General features: G+C 42.2%; 1 protein-coding gene across 8 annotated transcripts in view; it reads right to left on the reverse strand.

The window, feature by feature from the left end:
* AEBP2 (AE binding protein 2) overlaps nt 1-20,597 on the reverse strand; it is an 86,920-nt gene that overhangs the window by 8,994 nt on the left and 57,329 nt on the right. For 4 of the 8 annotated variants that reach the window (XM_073318705.1, XM_073318687.1, XM_073318678.1 and 1 more), the window contains exon 6: nt 3,567-3,634. The exons of 1 other annotated variant lie outside the window; for it this stretch is intronic. In XM_073318705.1, the coding sequence (XP_073174806.1) occupies nt 3,567-3,634 (68 nt within the window). Of the gene's footprint in view, nt 1-3,566; nt 3,635-6,921; nt 18,165-18,280; nt 18,296-18,413; nt 19,018-20,597 lie in introns of those variants that run through there. 3 more of the 8 variants (XR_012155727.1, XR_012155729.1, XR_012155726.1) reach the window with 3 other exon arrangements.

Raw genomic sequence — 20,597 nt, forward strand, 5'->3', positions numbered from 1 at the left:
GATAAGGAGTTACTGCCTGTGTCAACTGGAGGGGCAAATGGTGCCAGTTACCTGTGGTTGAATGAGTACAGAGTCCTGAAATGGGTCCTTTAATTGCATCAGTACCAGACCCTGTTAATATTAAGATATCAGATGGTATCCAATTGATACCACTGGAAATGCATCTATGTATCCGCAATGAGCCATGAGGGATTAAAGGCAGTGATGGTACCGGGGGCAAGAGAACACTGAACATGGTAGTGGAGGTTAAGTAGGCTCCAACAAGAAAGATGGTACCAGTGGGGAGCATCTCACAGTACCCCTCAGCAACAATGGCTCAGGCTCCTCCAGAATCCAAAGGTCCTCAAGGGTCAAAAGACGAGACAGTACCAGGGCCTCTGGATAGGAAACATCAGGAGTACCAGAGACGTTACTGAAGTACAACTGGTGCCTCCTTCATGTCTGGCTGCTGGAGGTAGTACTGACAATGATTACGACTTGACTTGGGATCCTTATATCTCGGAGTCAGAGTTCAATGCTAATATAGGTGCCACTTTAGGCAGTTTACCAGATGGTTTCTCGGTACATGGCATGGCCTTTTTAGCCTGTGCTGTGGTCTTGGTGGGAGCCTCAGTAGTTCCCATAACTAGTCACAAGGTCCCTGAGACCCAGATTGAGGGTAACTTTTCTCTTTCCTTTCTCCCATTCTGGGGAAGAAAGCCCTCTCTTCTTCAATGGTTTAGATCAGCAGTTCTCAAACAGTGGGTAGTGACCCTGTTTTAATGGGGTTGCCAGGGCTGGCTTAGACTCGGATTGGGCATGGGGCCAAAGCCTGAGCCCCACCAGCTGGGGCTTCAGCCCGAGGGCTTCAGCCCTGGGCACTGGGGCTCAGATTACAGGCCCCCTGCCTGGGACTGAAGCCCTTGGGGTTCGACTTTGGCCCCCCTACCCAGAGAGCAGGGCTTGAGTGGACTCAGGCTTTGGTCCCCGCTCCTAGGGTTGTGAAGTAATTTTTGTTGACAGAAGAGGGTCACAGTGCAATGAAGTTTGAGAACTTCTGGCTTAGATGGTTTTGAAAGGCCTGCAGGGTCTTCGTTTACTGCCAGTAGAGACTATCACCAGAGCTCTCTAAGGATCTGATGTACAAGGGGGGTTACTTGAATCCCACAGGTCTCAGTGAGCACTCCACTGACAGGTGTCTGAACCTGTCCTTCCTCAATTTATTCGATATGCTCTTAAATCCTGAGCAGATCTTAGATTGGGAGGGGATGCAAGATTCCGCAAGGCAATGGAGCAGCTTGAACTGTCTCTGTGGGGGAAAGACCCATGGCAGGTCTGGCCGGCTTTAAAGCCCAGGGTCTTGGGCGTAACGTAAATTCCAGGCCATGACCCAAAGACCTGAGAAAAAACAAAGGTCTGAATCAGGCAAAAAAGGGAAGGGGAAAACCCCCCTTTATAAAAGCACAAACTGTGCTAAACAAAAATAAAGAAATTTTAGCAACAGGATAGCAAACCAAGAGGTTAGCTAGCAGATGTCACGACACAGCCACAAGCAAATGAGAAGGAATTGGAGTGGCAGCAGGTCCATCCCTCCTGATATGACCTCATAGAAGAGCATGAGAACACCGTTGTGGACCCGCAGACACTGCTGATGAAAAATTTCCGATCCAGAGCGCACAGGAGCACATATCCTGACATGGAGGACACTACTTGAAGAACATTCAAAATCAAAAGAAAAAGCAATCAAACACACTGAGAAAGCTTCAAATGCAGTGTAGCAGTTTGCTCTTAGGGTATGTCTACACAGAAAAGAAAAACCTGCAGCTGACCCATGCCAGCCAACTCAGGCTCACAAGATTCAGGCTGTGGGGCTGTTTCGCTGCTGTGTAGACTTCTGGGCTCGGGCTGGAGCCCAAGCTCTACAACCCTGCAGGGTGGGAGGGTCCCAGAGCTCGGTCTCCAGCCCAAGTCCAGAAGTCTACACAGCAATGAAACAGCGCCGCAGCCCACATCAGATGGCATAGACCAGTCACGGGTTTTTCTTTGCCCACCTTAGTGTCTTAGTTAAACAGGAGAATCCAAAATGGCAGCATTACACAATTTACAGTTGAAGCAACAAAATGTAATATTCCCATGGTAAATTTATTGCGACATTGCAGCATTTGCTTTACATATTTTGTAGTCCTGCTGTGTATTACCAATTACAATACTATTATGTGTCCACTTTATGCAGTATGTTGCTATTTCACTTTCCTGACACACTTTCCTCACACCTGACATACTGAGAATCAGATAAACCACAGTGACAGAACAATCACCATTTCATTTATATCTATCTATGTCACAAAACAATCTGTAATTCTTAGGACTGTCAATTAGTCGCAGTTTACTCATGCGATTAACTCAAAAAAATTAATCTCGATTAACTGCACTGTTAAACAATAGAATACTAATTGAAACGTATAAAATATAATATAAATATATTATAATTTACTGGAAGAAAAGGGCTTCAGTCCAGAAGTTGGCTAATGAAGGCACTTATATTGAGTCCTTATGTGAAGAGGAGGAGAAGTGTTTGTTAAGCCAGCTGAAGAAGTGCACAGACTTGATTATTACAAATCTACAACAGTGACTTCTGGATTCTACTCAACCTCTACGTAGCTTTTACAGATACCGGTCTTATAAAACACCGATAGTTGAGTAGAGTGAGGCACTACGCATCTGACACGTAATTATCATGTGACGCCGGCTACAACAGTGCCATGCGAACGCCTGTTCTCACTTTCAGGTGACACTGCAAGCAAGAAGCGGGCAGCATTATCTCCTGCAAATTGTAACCAAACTTGTTTGTCTGAGTGATTCACTAAAGTAGGACTGCGTGGACGTGTAGGCTCTAAAGTTTTACTTTTTTTTTAAATGCAGTTTTTTTGTACATCATTCTATATCATGAAAGTTGTAATTACATGTTGAACTTAGAAATGAAGAGATTGCACTACAGTATTTGTATTAGATGAACTGAAAAATACTATTTCTTTTTTTACTGTGAAAATATTTGTAATCAAAAATATAAAGTGAGCACTGTACACTTCGTATTCTGTGTTGTAATTGAAATCAACATATTTTAAAATGTAGAAAACATCCAAAATATTTAAATAAATGGTATTCTATTATTGTTTAATCACCATTAATTGCGATTAATTTTTTTAAATCATTTGACAGCCCTAGTAATTCCACATTTCAATGATTAATGGCACTGGCGACTAGCAGCACTGCCTATTAACATTTACTCTGGTCTAATATAGCAAGTACACCTGCTTATGGAAAAACAAAGTATTTTTAAAAAGGCATTTACATAGACAATAATAATTGATCATCTCAATGACTTGGCAACAGAAGATGATCAACTAGACAAAGGAGAAAGTTAATGACTGTTTTGTTCCAAACACCCAGGTTACTTTAAAAAACCCCAATAAATTTACACAGAAAATGTATTGTTAAATATTCAAAGAATAATAAAGGACAGCACATTAACTGGATTGTAAATGCTTCCACATACAAATAGTATAACTGACAATGTATATACTCACATGTCTTCTGGCGTCCAGTGAAGCAAGAGTTTTATTTTTCCAGACTCCTCTTTTCTTTTAGCTATTACCTGACATTAACAGTTAAAATAAACATGATTTAAAAATCAAATCTGCAGAATATTTTCCTCACATTTATATTCCCTTGCTAGGTTTTATCCCAACTGAAACAACTACTTAGGAAATAAAAATTGTTTCATCAAAGACCGTGATAATTATATGCATAAGAAATCTATGTGTAGAACTGCTCAAATAGTTCTTAGTAAGGTTGTAACCCTTTCATTTAAATTTCCCTTAAAATTTCGTATTTGACATATTCAATAATCAGTGAATGAAAATACAGACATATCTTGAAATTTACTTTTTTTTAAAAATCAGTCAAGATTTTGCAAAGTTATTTCAAAACTGAAATTAGTGAATAAGATCCACACATTTTATGTATAGTTATGAACATGAATGTGATGCTTTATGAAATACCTAAGGAGACAAAGTTACTGCCTGATAGAGTTTACAATCTCATTCCAACATTGTACCCAAAACCTAATGTTCCTTTAATTTATTCAGATTGCAGAATAAATCACTCAAAAATTAGGAAATACTACATTTATGGATGTCTATGCAATCTTAATTCTTCCCCCTTGTACCTACAAACTGTTACTCTTGGGGGAATTCTGCACCACTGCACAATGCAGAATTTTGCAGAAATTAACGGTGTGTGCACAGAATTGCCTTTCCCCCACAGAAATGGGCTGAAGTGCTGCTCGCTGTCACTGGACTCTGCAGAGCCCAGCTTGCACATAGAAGACCATGCTGGAGGAGGGGGAGGGAGCTAGAGGGTTCCTGGCAGCTGCAGTTCCCAGCATGCCCTGAGGGAAGGAGAGGGTGACACACAGGAAACTCCATACAAGCCTGGGACAGAGCATCAGGCTGTTTATCCCTCTGGATCCCTGGGCTCTGGGGGATGGGTGTCCAGGCAAGGGCGGATCCCGCAGCTAGGCTCTGCAGGGGGTGGAGGGGGAATATATCTGGGCTGGGAGGCCCCCGTGGTTGGGATCTGTGGAGGGGGGGGGGGGGGTTTGGGTGTATTGGTTGGAGGCTCCCCCTCGCCCCCCGGTGAGCTGGGGGTGGTGAAGGGGTTGAGGGTGTCTAGCCCCCTGGCTGGACTCTGCGTGGGGGACAGGGGAAACCGGGTTGTCATAGGGGTTTCTTTAACACTCTACTCTTGGGGGAATGTGTGTGTTGGTCTGTATTGTTACAGACATACTTAGGTATTTTGAAAAAAAATTATCAAAATATTGAAACGGGCATGATTATGTAGTGTTAGTTTGACAAATGAAATGTACAGAATGATTTTTTTGGGGGCACACACTTTTTATTTTGTTGGCGCAGAATGCCCCCAAGAGTTCATTTTCTTTCTCTCTCTCTCTCGACAGACAGAAGTGTATATATACAAATTAAAGTTGCACAGGATTCCAGCTCCCCCAAAAGTAACATCCAAGACATTTAAAATGCGGAAGACATGGACACAGATGGTAATATTAAAACAGAAAATGCTTCTCCCCACAAAGGGTTTTTAGGAGAAAATGAAGATTGTGTTTTTACAATTCAGACTAACTTACAGTAGGAGAGCATATCAGAAATTCTTGGCAGAAATTCACTTGACTCACTGTTCTACAGAGGATCATAAAATTAATTATTTGCAAACAAACCATTCTCTATCCTGCTGGTACTGGAGAGCACTTGCAAGTCTATTCCCACAAAATAAATCCTTACAGTCAAGGGCCAGATTTTTAAATATGGGATCCTATAGTTAGGTTTCAAAGTCTTGGCCAAGATTTAAATAAAACATGATGAAACCTAAGCATTAAAAAAGCATTAAAATACAAGTTAATGCAGACAGTTTACACATGTAGTGTATTTTCCTTAACACCAATGTGTTAATACTCACATTAAACTTTCCAATAACGTACAATCCAGTGTGGGCTGCTTGCTTTCTCATGTACTGGACTGTTCTTTGGCTCTCCAATGCTGGACCTAACACTTACATACTATGCACACACACACTGTCAAAGAGCTGTACAAACATTAATCCTAACAATTCCTAATCATCTATGAATGCATGGCAGTCCATCAAATCCATGACAGAGACTCTAAAGCCTGTAACACTGCCAATTCAGAGTATGTCAGATCCACAGATTACTGCTGAGCTTTTAAAGGTAAGTGCACTTGTTCTGCAAATGACCTTTGCAAAATGTGCAGGATTAAAATCTAATGTCAAGAAGTTATGTAGACGTTTCAAAATGATGTTCCTAAACTGTGCCAGAACCGAAGCAGTTCCCATGTTACCATACCCAAGCAACTAATGCCCAAGCTATCCTCTCCAAACTAGTCCTATCCATGACATATTTTCCAGGACTCTAAAATAAAATAAGTGTGATGTCTATAGGCCAAGAGAGCTGAAAAAAAATATGACCTAACCAAAACATTAAAAAAAATGGACACACTATTTTGGAAGGGTCACACTTCACATGACTTGTCAAAGGCCCCTGGATTCTAATAAAAGAAGATCTGCCTTTGCTCAAAGACCTCAAATAATTTGAAGAACAAACAAATTTCTTAAAAAATAATATAGAAGTGAGGCAATGAGGGGGAAAATCAGTTTCAGAACTGAAAGTTGATTGTGACAACTATAAAGAAAATGGCATCTTTGCTTAATGAGAGACTAAATCCTTTGTATTCTTGGATACAAAAATTGTGCAATTAAGAAGGTATTCACCACAATGGAAGATGTTACTAATCACCCAGACACTGATGCTAAACTTATTTTAATCACTTTACAAGACAGGAAGAGTCTCAGAGTAACAAAATGAAACAGATAGAAGAAAAGATTGTTTTCATTGTGGCAGACAGCAGGAGTACACAGAAATTGCTGGCTGCAGATGCAAGTATACATGTCAGAATTCTGCAGCTTCAATATTGCAAAGGGACAACCATCCAGCACATACCATTTAACTCCACTGAAGTGATCTTGCTGTCCCAAATAAGCCCTGCTTGTTGAAATCAAACTATCAATAGAAATTTGTTTACTTCATTGAGACTGTTATGTAACAATTTTGCATGTTTTCAGACACTAAGGAATGAGCAGGCACAAGAAAGGTTAATTTGCTACTTGAAAAATTCCACTTTGTTTGATATTGAACCTTTCAAACGTCAACTTTTTTTCACTTTATTCAAATCACGTGTAACACATTTGAAAGTAAAAAGAAAAGGAGTACTTGTGGCACCTTAGAGACTAATGAATTTATTTGTTAGTTAGTCTCTAAGGTGCCACAAGTACTCCTTTTCTTTTTGTGAATACAGACTAACACGGCTGCTACTCTGAAACCTGACATTTGAAAGTGGAGACCCAGGCACTAGGATTCTGTTACAATCCTACTGACACTATGAATTCAGAGAACTGACCTACCTTTTCAGTGATCTATATGCAACCATTCTAGAAAGTAATAAGATTGACTCATTCATCAATATCATGCCATCAACAGGACAGTGTAAAAAAAAATTTTTCAGAGTAATCAAGTCTCCAGATATGCCTACACTTCCAGGAATGTGCAGTCACGTTCATAACAAAAGGCTGACTTGATTCAATTTCATATCCCCTTTCCTTTAAGCTGATTTGACAGAAAGCATGAACGCTTTCAGAATAAGCTTGAACTGTTTTTTTTTCTAGTACACTTAGGCTGATGACATGGTGCTTATCTGTGGATAAGAACACTGATAGTTACCTATCACTTGAATTGATTTAATTAGATTTCACCTTCACTACAAAACAGGAATTAGTCTTCTTGCCAGGGAAAGGCTTTCTGTATAATTTTGTTCCATAAAAATATTTCGACTCTTTAATTATGCTTGCTTTCAAGTTACCAATGGATACTTAAAGACAGAAGACAAAACTGGGTGATTTCATTTACCAAAAGAAAAGCCAATCATACAAATCATAGATAAAACTAAATATAGTAAATTTAATTATACCGACGCCTGGTCTACATTACAGAACTAGGTTGATGCAAGGCAGCTTATATCGACCTATGTAAGTGTCTACACCAGTGGTTCTCAACCCACAACCCATTTGTCGCCCGATCAGCAACAGCTGCAGCCCATGTGACATCCACCATGCCATACAGGTAGGATATATATTGTGTGGATGTGATCCACGTTACACAAAGAGAGCTGCATATGCGGCCCACAATGGTAAATAGGTTGAGAACCACTGGTCTACACTAACATTTTGCTCCGCTGACCTAACTGCCCTGCTGTGCTGACTTAACACTGTTGCTTACATTGACTATTATAGGCTTTCCACAAGCCATCCCACAATGCCCCACACTGACAGTACAATCAGTACAAGCACTCTTGGTCAGGAGACGCACCGCTGACACAAGGAGTAAAGTGTAGACATGCACCAGTGATATAATTAGTGTGGCAGCTGTATGCCGAAGTAAGTTAGGTCAAGTCAATTTTGTAGTGTAAACATGCCCCGAGGTATCAAACAAAATATAGAATTGAGGTCTACATTTAGGTTTACTAGAACGTTTGTGTATTTTTCTCTCCTTATTTGTACCTTCAAAAACTCATCTACAGCTGCTTTTAATATCACACTAATGTACAAATTTTCAAATATGTATAATTGTCTAATATACTGTTAAGCTTTCCAAGCATTCTGCCTCTGAATGTAGTCTTTCATCACCTGAGATTCCAGGGCTGGCATCTACTTTACTAGTTTTTTAATTAAAGAGATATGAGGATTTTTGAAAAACATGGATTCTTCACAATCATTTTGCTTAAAGACAGAAAAACACTGCCGTTGGCTAGAAATCCACAATAATGAACAAATATGTTAGACACACGTGATATAAAGTCAAGGATATAGAAAATTATTGGCCTCTGAGGACATTTTAAATGCAGTTTTTATTTCCATAGAAATAAAATACATTAATTACACCATACACATTGTTTATAACTGTTTTTTAGAAAATATTTCACCTTTGGCTTCTTTAACAAGAAAATAATTGCATAAAAGAACGGTGTCTGAGAAGAACTAGCATTGCAACAAGTTCATAAAGTGATGGGCATCAAAGGTTACACTCGTAAAGTACCTTCTACTAAGGGAGGTGGCAATTATTGACAAATTACTATTAAATGTCAAAAACTAGATGCTTCCTATATTTTTGCACAAAAATATAGGAAATTATCCCACCAATGGGATAGAAAAAGCAGGAAGTAGTAATACTGAGAGACCTAGCGTGATCGCAGCAGGAAATTAAGACGTTTGCAGTGCAATATGGCAGCAAAAAACAGTCATCAACATTTTGGAGTATCACACCATGGAGCAGGTGAATAACAATTCCTTTCTGTAGAGCTGTAGAATATAAGGTTCAGTTCTCCATAGCCTCTGAATTTTGCTCAGGGGGTGGAGGGTGATCGCTAGTGAGCTGGCTCAGCCCTGGTGTCAGAGCAGTCTTGAGGCTATTCTAAATTATACCAGTGGGAGATTAGCATAGCAGAGCTCTGCCCCTGCTTTCTACTCTGGCACACCTCCTGCTGGACCAGATACCACCTCCACTGGGTTTATGCCAATGAAGAGTTTCCTTTTTTAAAGTGAATTCTTCACTTGGCATTTACTTCCAGAATCTGTACACCTCTTTGTGCCTCCTGAGCAGCAAAGAAAAGACAGTTGCTTTTTTCCATAACTCATGTTCTTCGAGATGTGTTGCTCATGTTCATTCAACTTAGGTGTGTGTGCTCGCCAGCAGTAGCCGTAGGGGACCGGCTCTGGCACCCCCTGGAGTGGCGCGCACATGCCACGGTATATAAGGTGCCACCGGCTCCCTCCACCCTGTTCCTTCTAGTCGGAAACTCCGACAGTGGGGAAGGAGGATGGGTCGTGGAATGGACATGAGCAACATCTCGAAGAACACTAGTTATGGAAAAAGGTAACTGTCTTTTCTTCCAGTGCTTGATCATGTCCATTCAACTTAGGTGACTCCCAAGCAGTACCTCTCGGCGGTGGGTAGGAGTTCACAGACGTGTAGACTGCAACACAGCTCTGCCGAACCTAGCGTCGTCCCTGATCTGCTGAGTGATGGCACAGTGGGGTGTGAACGTGTGCACCAAGGACCACGTTGCGGCTTGACAGATGTCCTGGATCAGGAAGTGTCCCAGGAAGGTTGCCAAAGATGCCCGTGCTCTGGTCGAATGGCACTCCCGCCAACTCATAGCATGTGCAAATGCAAGAGGTGATCCAGTTGGAAATGCTCTGCGTGGACACCGGGAGGCCCTTCATTCTATCAGCTGGTAGAGATAAAAGCTGAGTCGACTTACAGAAAGGCTTTGTCCCATCTAGGTAGAAAACCAGGGCCCTTCTTGCATCCAAAGTGTGAAGGTGCCTCTCTTCACCAGTCTCATGGGGCTTGGGGCAGAAGACCAGAAGAAAGATGTCCTGGCTCATGTGGAAAATAGACACCACTATGGGAAGGAAGACTGCGTGGGGCCTGAACTGAACCATGTCCTTATAGAAGACCATATACGGCGCTTCAGAGGTCAGGGCTCGCAGCTTGGAGACTTGACTTACTGACATCACTTCCACCAAAGCTACCTTCCACGATAGGTGGGACAGGGTGCATGAAGCCAAAGGCTCAAAGGGCGGGTCCATGAGCCTGGACAGAACCAAGTACAGATCCCAATGAGGGACCGGGGATCGAACTTGTGGAAAAAGTCTCTCAAGACCTCTGAGGAACCTGACCCTCGTGTCGTGAGAGAACACCGTCTGCCCCTGGATTGGCGGATGAAAGGTGGAAATGGCCGGCAGATGCATCCTGATAGAGGAGTCTTAGACTTAGACTCCCCTCAAATGAAGCAGGGAGTCTAAGATTGACTGCATTGAAGAATGCCACGGGAAGATGCCCTGTTTGGCTGCCCAGCAACAGAACCTCATCCACTTTGACAGGTAAGTCTGTCTAGTCGAGGGCTTTCTACTCTCAAGGAGGACCTTCTGGACCACTTCCGAACAGGCCCATTCCTCAGGGTTCAGCCTCACAACATCCATGCTCTGAGGTGGAGGGACACAAGGGTTGGGGTGTAAGAGTCTACCGTGATCCTGTGACAGCAGGTCTGGTCAGTTTGCAGAGGCCACAGAGGGATCGCTGCCAGGCTCGACAGCATCCCGAACCAGTGCTGGCGAGGCCACGCTGGGGCGATCATAATAACCTGAAGTCTCCTCTCTCAATTTTCGCTAGGACCTCGCTGATGAGTGGAATCGGCGGGAACGTGTACGTCAGGCTTCCTGCCTATGGCAGGAGGAAGGCATCTGACAGGGAGCCCTTGCCCAGTCAGGCAGGTCGCCCTCAGGCGTACCCTCAAAATGAGCACTTGCCTGCCTGCTTATTGCATGCCAAGCTCAACTGAGAAGGCTGGTGGCTAAGACGCCCAAGAGAGAGTCCAAGGGCTCCTCTAACTCCTCCGCCTGAAGACCCAGGTTGCCTGCGACCCTCTTCAGTAGTTCCTAGTGCGCTTTAGCGTCATCGGAAGGAACCGGGAGAGGGGACCCTGTTATAGCCTCGTCTGGCGACGAGGAAGATGCTGGTGCCGTAGGGTCCTTCGCAACCCCTGGTGGCCTGCTCCCCTACTCCCTCTTGAACCTGTGGCTTCCTTGCGCCCAAGGCTTCGTGCACTGGAGGAGGGTAGGAGAGAGAGGCATCTGGTCTCTGAGGCTCCAGACACAGCGCAGGCCGTTTGAAAGGGCTATTCATGGGTACCACGGCACTGGTCACTATGCCTGGTACTGAAGCTTGTCCCACTGTCAGGGAACCTTGTTCTGAACCAGGGCTGGATCCTGAGCGGTCACTCCAGGAGACCAGGATAGCACGGAATGGTGACTCTGCCCTGACTGATGCCGGTCACTCCATCTGGAGTCTGATTTGGAATGGGGTCTTGGGGACCGGTGGCTCTCGATGGAGCCACAACGGCCTGCAGTCAGCAATCTATATCTGGCACTTGACCAACAGTACTGGGAGTCAGAACAGGCCCGGTGCCAGGAAGCACCCGCAAGGGGTGATGCCCTTCTAGGGGATTGGTGGCGGTCCAACGAATGGTAGCGTCAATCCCTCAATGGGTCCCTAGAGTGGTACTGTGGTCTCAGAGATACTGGGTGCCGGGACCGGTACTCCTACTAGGGGCATGTGCCTCTAGAGGTTTGGGCCCGGTTGCCAGCGAGCTGCGCCTTGAGCCTCTCTGCCCGTGCCCAAGTTCCGGGGACCGAATGGGACTGCGCTGTGTCTGCCTTTAAGGTCAGCAGCGTCACGGCTACGAGAGGGCGAGCGTTGGTGGAACGTCCCCCGCAACGGGGAACGGTGCCACTGAGATGGAGACTGTGGTGGTCCAAACACAGGTTTACTCCATGACCGAGAAACTACAAGAGTCGGTGTGGGAAGTACGGGGAAGGAACACTATCTCCTGCAGGGCCTCCGGTGCGGACGGTACCCAAAGCCGGCGGAGGCCTCTGCCACTATCCGGGGTGGCTGGCGGGGAGCGGGCTGGGCTACCCTGCTCAACCAGAGCTTGGGCCTGAAATCCCGATGGGGGTGAAGAGTTGCTCGGCACAGGTCCTTACCCGCACCTTTGGGGGAGGCTGGAGACCGGCCTTGTCCCTCCCACTTGGGCTTCTTGGTTGGAGCCACGGATGGGGACTGGTGCAGGCCAGTGGACGGTCCCAATGAGGCACTGCGTACCGAGGTCACAGTGCTTGGTGCAGAGTTGGAGCATTGCTCCACCGCCGGCGTGAGGGCCAACTCCATAAGGAGCGCTCTTAAACAAATATCGCGCTCTCCTTCTTAGTCCTTGGCTTGAAGGACTGGCAAATTTTGCACTTTTCCACTAACGTGCCCTTCGCCCAAGCAACGCAGACAGCTGCTGTGTGGATCACTAATGGGCATGGACCTCTTGCAGCGATCACAGGGCTTAAAAGCCTGGGGACCAGGGCATGCCCCATCCTGAGGCAAAGTCCTGTTCGGGACTTACGAAGTCACTAGCTATAGCTAAGGGATTTACTAACGCTAACAGAAAACTATATACACTATAATACAAGAATTAATGAGTTTGCATGAACGGGAAAGTAACAGCGTTAGCTGAAGCAGAAACAGTGCCAGCACCATCACTGGCAGCAAGAAGGAACTGAGAGTGGGGGGAGCCAGCAGCACCCCATATACTGCGGCATGTGCACGCCACTCCAGCGGGCACCAGAGCCGGTTCCCTATGGATACCGCTGGGGAAAAAACTTCCAGCACTGGTGCATGAGGCAAGAACACATACCTATGCTGAGTGGACATGAGCAAGCACTCGAAGAAGAATGGCTCTATCTGACCAAAGAATCTGGCTCGCTGTGTTGAATACTGGATATAACACAGCTAGAATGATAATGAAACTGGAGTTCTGAGACTGAGCAACAAAAACCACTAGGGTCTGGAGAAAATGACTTACAAAGAAAGATTAAGATAACTAAATATTGTATTTGGGTTACAAACTTATGTGGATGGGGTAACAACAAATTAATTCAGATTAAAGGAATGTTAAAAGAATACCTTCCTCACTGAGATTTCATTTTATCAAAATAGAATGAATTTTGCCCTCTTGAGATTTTTAATCCCCTGTTTTAGAATATCAAACTTTGATCTACAGCAAATTTAAATGGCCATTGTAGCCCTAGAATTCCAAAATTAGAAACCATATTGACTTCTTAGGTTAACAGTATTCAATCTTATTTTTACTAGTCTGTGACATACAGAAAAGGATTCAGTTCAACACATGGTTATGTCAATTTAGCTTAAAATTAAACAGAAAATTAAATATTGTTTGCATTTTATTATAAAACCCTGTATCTATCGTCATTGTAATTTTAAGCATTCCAGTAGAAAAATTAAAGGCACTGTATGAATATTTAAACTTCTACAATGTACTCATCTTCAGGCACATAAAAAGTTATTTCGTATTTGGGGTTTTTTTAAATACACCATGCCAACAATAACATAGTTCCCAGACAAGAAAATCTAAAATAATCACACAAGATTTCCCCAACACTGGTCAAGCTGGGTTCACTGGTAAAACATCCAGCATTCCCTAGTCAACTTGAGATTCCCTTCTGATTTCAAACTGCTGTCTTAAGACCCAAGGAGAGAAAACTTCTAAAATGTGCTGGATTAGAGTTTCAAACTTTGATCGGCTGTAACTTTAAATGGCCAGAATCACCCTGGAAACACTGCACCTCCAAACTTACATTATAAACAATTTCCTTTCTAATTTCCTTTCACTTTCTCTCATATATGTAACTTCTAAGATGTACTGAACTCAATCCATAAGGGGCGTGAGAAGATCAAAGTCAACACCATGTGTGCATACTGGAAGAAAGCATATACTGATGCATGAGTGTAACATGCTCCCAGCAAGACGCATTTCTAAGTAAGGAGGCTGAAGTTTTTGAAGGGTTTCGAAGTACTGCCACACCTATACAGCACCACAATAATAGAAAAAAAAGGGCACAGATAACTCACAAGAGTTATAATCAAAAGGAAACATCACTACCTTCTTGACAAGTGCTGGTTACTAACATTTTAAACATGTAGCAGCACGTAAGAGATTAGGAAAATGCTCATATTCACAACTTGAGTAACAAAACTTAGGCTTGTACCACCATTACCATTTCTTTCAGTTGCTTCCCCCAGCCTACCAACTTTCTCTTTGCCTTATTAAGGTTAAGATTCTGCCAAACAGCTCTCAATGCCTTCTTTCTCAGTGAGCACTCAGAGAGCCAAATCAACTACACTGTCAAGGTCTGGCAAAATGGGATAATAACGGGCAAGATAATCTGCATCAAGCAATGGTCACTTTAGCAAAACTTTGTCTCTCACCAACAGAAGTTGGTCCAATAAAAGATATTACCTCACCCACCTTCTCTCTCTGAGAAGGAACTACGTTGATTTGAAAACTGTCTGACAGTAAATGCTGCCGAAAGATAAATGTTTAGCAAAACTGTATGATGGTGGGTAGTGAGGATACAGACCAGGAAGCACCACAACCCATCCCTTCGGCTCCGGAGCCAGGAAAACCGTGCCTGCCCCACCAGAAGCTGAGGGGCAGGACAGGGAAGAGGAAGTACAAAAGGTGGGCCTGGGAGCTCAGCTGCGCTGGAGCTGCCAACAGAGACAGAGGCTTCTCCCCTGCTGCTGGAGTGCAACATTGAGAAGGAGCTCCCGGTGCTGCCTCCTAAGGACTGGCCAGAGCTCCCAGGGCTGCTGGCCGACCGAGGCACCGACAAGCGGCTCGGGCTACCGCTGATCACCAATCCTGGGGAGATGGAGGACACCTACAGCATGGAGGTACGTACCTCCCCAGCGTTTAGAAGTAGCCTGGGGAAACTAGATGACAGTCTGCAGGTGAATCCCCGCTGACACAGTGGTGGACCACTCTGCCACCATTAGGGCCCTGGGCTGGGACCGGTGGAGTAGGATGTGGGGGGTCTCCCTGCGACCGCACTCCTGGGGTGGCGGCCTCCCCACATTAGGCCAGGAGGCCTATGTTTGGTGCTCACCCCTGCCTGAGCATCGTGACTGCCTTACCAATCTGTCCTGGCTGCAGGCCAGAGCCCCTAACTGCTTGCTGCCCTGACTGAGGGCCTTGGCTTACAGACTGTGTTACTCTGTCCCGATTTCAGTTCAGAACCCTTAACTGTTGGTGCCATGCCCTGCCTGAGGGCTAGGGTTCATAGACTCGCCATTGCCCTGCCCGGATCAAACGGACTGAGCTCTCAAGACTGCTAATACCCACTAATTGATTGCAGTGCTAAGGGCTCCACTGCATGGCCTCCCTCTGAGAAACCAGAAGGGACAGCCATGCAGGATTACATGAGGTATGTTAGGGGACAAAGAGCAAAAAGTACACATGCCACTGGGTTCACAGCAGGGTGGATAAAAATCAATGTTTTTAAGAACGTATTTTTTTACTTAAATCGTATTTTTTTTATAAATTGCTTTTTGAGGAAAAAAACCAATCTAAAGATAGTTTTAATTAAGATACATCATAGCTCAATCTAATTCTATAGTATGAGACAATATATTCATGTAATGTTAAGAAAAGTTTTGTAAATGAGTTCCAACAGTTCATGGATTAGGGACCCAATCTTATGGGGTTCCAGGGGCTTCTGTATAGATTATTTAGGTTAATCTATCTACCTACCCAACGGGACTCAGTGGTCAATCTAGAAGATACCATCAGAGATGCTTAGTTTTGCAGTTCTCAAACTGTGGATTTGTATCTCCACAGATAACATGCTTGTTAAAAACAAAAATGTTTTTAAATAAATATATAGAGGTGAGAAATAACAGACCTCAGCCTTACTGTTCCTCTGCAAATTTCTGTACACAGAGTCAATCCCTTACCTCTCTCTAAAAGTACAAAGTTTCAAAAAGTTCAATGAATAGAAGATTGTTGTGGGTGGAATAGATCTGGACAAGGAGAAGAAGTCTGGAGATAAATGTGAGAAGCGAGAGACACATGCTTTTTTGTTAAAATATTATATGTTTGCTGTTGAAGAAAAAAATCCACAATACTTAATGTTGTTGTTTTAGTTAAATAAACAATTTAAATGTTTGTCTGGTGATGTTCTCCTCCTAAGTGGTGGAGTGGTGGGTGAAATTCTGTGGCCTGCGTTGTGCAGGAAGTCAGACTAGATGATCATAATGGTCCCTTCTGACCTAAATATCTATATCTATCTATAATATAGCATGGCAAGAAAATCCTCCAAATATTAATGATTAACCTCTTGAACTGGAGATAGTTCACCTCCCAATGACTTCATAAATATCTGCTTCAATTACCATTGGTAAATGAAATAATCAAACAATCATTCATTTTCTGATATAGCTGTAAAACTAATCTGAAAAGTTTTCAAAATAAATCATTGTTTAAAAATGTACACTATGTATCTTCTAAAAATGAAACAGACATCTGAGTTGTGAAGAATATGTATTAAGGCTTATAACGACCAACAAGAATGCACTTTTATGTAGAAATCCATGAATAAATCGAGTCTTCCTGACTCGTGAGTTAAATCATGGTTTATATCTTGATTGAAATCAAATCCACCCGGGTGCACAGAAATAGAGGCTTGGACTTCTGGATGGAAGCTCCACACAGACAGCTCATTCAGAACTTCAGGGGTGAATCTGAAGCATTAGCAGCTAACTCCTGGGAAATGAAGAAGGTTAGTCAGTTGGTTCCTGTGAGGAGAAGCAGCACTGATGGGCTTTTATAAGCTTAGGCTGTCCTCAGTGGAGTATGAAGGAGAAAGGTTACTGAATGTTGTTGTTTTGTTAGTATTATATTTACTCTTGTTAAATAACAGTTTTGTCAAGCCCAGGGACTGCAGGTATAGTCTATCAGTGAGTTCTGAAGAGACCTGCAGGGCCCTCAAAAAAGAGTTAAGAAAAGCAGCCAGCAATGGTTGATATTTACAGGCAAGTTTCTAAGAAGATTAGAGGGGCAAAAAGGACACACTGGTCCCACAGGTGCTTAATACGGTGTGCAGGAATGGGCAGGTCGTGACAAAGAGCCCGTTTATTTTTTAAAGTGGAAGGCTATAAGGAACAGAGGATCAACTGAAATCAGAATTGTATGCGAACAGAGGTGATCAATGCAAGAAACCAGTGCCTCAATAGCCCTCTAGAATTAACAGCAACTTTAACTGAATAGGCTCAAGGTCAAGATGCTGATTATTTTATAATGGAGAAGTTAATAACGACTATCCATTACAGATTAGTACATAGTTATAGCATGCAATTAGATATATATGTTATGAAAGGTATATTTTATGGGTTTTCCTAGACAAAAATTCTAAATCCAATTCACTCTTTAAAAAAATGTTTCTTGCAACTTGTATCATCAGCTTCTTACCCTTACAAAACATGGATTACTTGGTATCCTAAAAAGAGAGCTGAATAACTAGTTTGACAGGGATGACAGATTCTCTACTCACACTAAGTAAGAACACTTTTACTAACATGAACACGGTTCATTGGCTTTTCTTTTTAGAGTTTTAATTTTTATCCCCTAAATTTCCACACTAAACTGACCAGAACTCTTTCCCTGAAAGACAGAAACCTCTAAAATCTTGAAAAGTCAAGTTAAAATAGATTACCCAATCAGCTACAGAACCCACTCATCTATCAGAAATAGTGCTGCATTAGTATTTAGTAATTCTGACTCTCCCATGGATCTAATTTGGAGAGGACCAGAGTCACAAGTAGTGCTCATTTCATGGTGAAAACCATGAATACATGTACAGTCAGGAGTGTGCAAACCAGCCACTGTAATATTAGCAACTAGAATATGGCTTCTGTCTGTAAAATCCACAATATAACTAAAATAGTAGAAGCTAGCTTTGCTGTCACCATACAGCTGTGAAGACTTGAAGGTCCTCTTTAAAAGAAAAACACTATTTTTAAAGCTAAATTTATTCCACTCACGTGAAGTATTCTATTTGTAAGTGTACCATTCACCCTGTTGTAAAAAACAAAACATTTTATTATGGAAGAGATAATAATTTTAAGTGGGTGAGTTATGTATAGTACTATTTCTTTTACAAAAGTTATATACCTTTCTTATAAAATACTTACACTGTATACAGGAATCTAGTTGCAGAGGGGGAACTGAATTACAGCATATCTACTATTACAGTACTGATCATCTGAAAGTCTTTCCAGTTAGGAATCAGAAAGGTTAATTATAGATAAATGGTAATCTGCTGACCTCTTCTGGAGAGCAGAAAAACCCCACCTTCAAAAAAAAAATTGGCAACAACTGAACTTCCTGCATTCCATTGCAATTACATTATTGATTTCACATTTTTAAACATCTTTGGAATGGTCTGTGATAAGTGGAACCAGCAAGAAACAGAACTCTGAAATAAACCCAGAAGATATAGTAATTATTTTTATACTTCTAACTTGCCTGCAGAGAAAATACAAATACCCAAAGAGATGGGAAAATGTATATTAACATTCAAAACAGTATACTTTTCCCACAATTTCTGTGTAACACTAGTTGTGTTCAAAGGAGAAGTTTCACAAAGCTGAAGTCTATTGGAAGCCAGAAATCTCTCGTGGGAGAAGTGGCTCAGCCTTCAAATATTCCAAAAGGAAGTAATTCTACCAATTTCAAAGCTAGTCATAAATGAAAAAAACATCATCTTGAGAAAGCAACATCTGAGGCAGACAAACTACAAATTGCAGGTTTGAACAGAGATTAGAATCTATTACTGATAGGTAAACAGAATGTGATATCTCGTGTTTTCTACTTAGCTCAATTATGAAGAGAGTCCACATGCCAACAACAAAGATGACAGTAACCAATTCTGAGTTTAGAAAAGAAAAAAAATACGAAGAATGTAAACATGGAAGCATCTAGTCAAAGTAAGCAGCAACCACTATAGCCAAACAGCCTAGTCAGATAGGAAGATAGGTAAAGTTTTATCACAAAAATCTTGCTCGAAGAATTCCATTTTGATAAAGTTATATCACCAAAGATCTAACATTTGAAATAATCTCTATAGTTTTAAAACAGTGATATTCAAAGCAAACCATCTCATATTTGACAAGAATTTATTATATACTACACAAAAACTTTAGTATGTAGTCTTATTAATGAAATAGTACCCCAACTGTCTAACTTATCCTGCTTACAGAGGAATAGGCTCAAAAATGTACAAAAGGAGTGCGTTCAGTAAGGAGTGAGTCATCAAATCTATAACCACTATTCCCAGATTTTTCACCCTAGAAAAGACTTCTAATTTTCTCCCACTGCAAAGACATTCATCATATGCAATACTGCATTGTGCTGACTCCATTTTGTTCCACTTAGTTTCCAGGAGCCAAGTCCATTTTCTTTTGGATTTTTTCTTCCTTTGGCGTAAAAGGCTCTCATAGATTACAATTCCCATTCCCACCCCTATTTGAAGATGTCCTGTGTATGTGGGCGGTAGCACCATTTGCCAAACTGCATGTGACAAATTTGAAATTCTGTGTTAATGAGAGCCAGGCTAATATCTATGGGTATTTAAGTTGACTATGACCTAAGTGACTAATGGCCTTGGGATCTAGTCAGTGCCCCACCTACCCACCATCTCATGAATGGCAGACTTGAGGAAAAGAAGGAAGCCCCCACCTCCAAAAGGTCAGTTTGTACGGGGGGGGGGAAGGAAGGAGGGAGCCATTAGAGAGGGGAGCCATTCTGATCCCTATATTTCATCACTGATGGAACACTATCACACAATTTTCTGAAGTGAACCATGCTGACCTCTGCATGAGTGTATATTAATATCAGTCCTGTCCATCTACATATTCTTAGTAGGAAATCTAAAATACAATACTAAAAATATTACAGTGAATTTTGATTAAGATACTTATCTTGGCCATAACTTTATAACGAAAAAAAGACCTTGATGTAGATCATGGTTGGACGTCCCAATCAGTCCACCAATAGTACCATACATAAACAAAACAAGCACACATACTTTATAGGACTTTGTTAATCATTCTTGATAAGTATATTTTCAACTATTCTCACTCTAGTATCCTTTTTTTGAATTTTTTTAATAGTAAGCCCTAAATATCCCACATACTAACATGAACTCATACTACGAAGCCAATGAAATGAGTTTTGATTGAGAAAACACCTTGAAATTAGAATTTTCATCACTACATATCTACTGTAAGATATTGCCCAAACCAAGGGCACAAAACTGGATCTCTCAAACCTAGGGCACAAAACTGGGATTACTGGAAATAACTGCCAACATACCTTAAAAATTAAATTCCTCCATTTCCTTGTTTTTAATAATAAGCTAAAATTCCCTATTAATAATATTCCACGTGCAAAAATATTAACAACAAAATCTTCACTAAGGTGAGAATTAGAATAATACCACTGTAGCCA

Source organism: Lepidochelys kempii, chromosome 1, assembly GCF_965140265.1.
Source record: "Lepidochelys kempii isolate rLepKem1 chromosome 1, rLepKem1.hap2, whole genome shotgun sequence".
Classification (NCBI taxonomy): Eukaryota; Metazoa; Chordata; order Testudines; family Cheloniidae; genus Lepidochelys; species Lepidochelys kempii.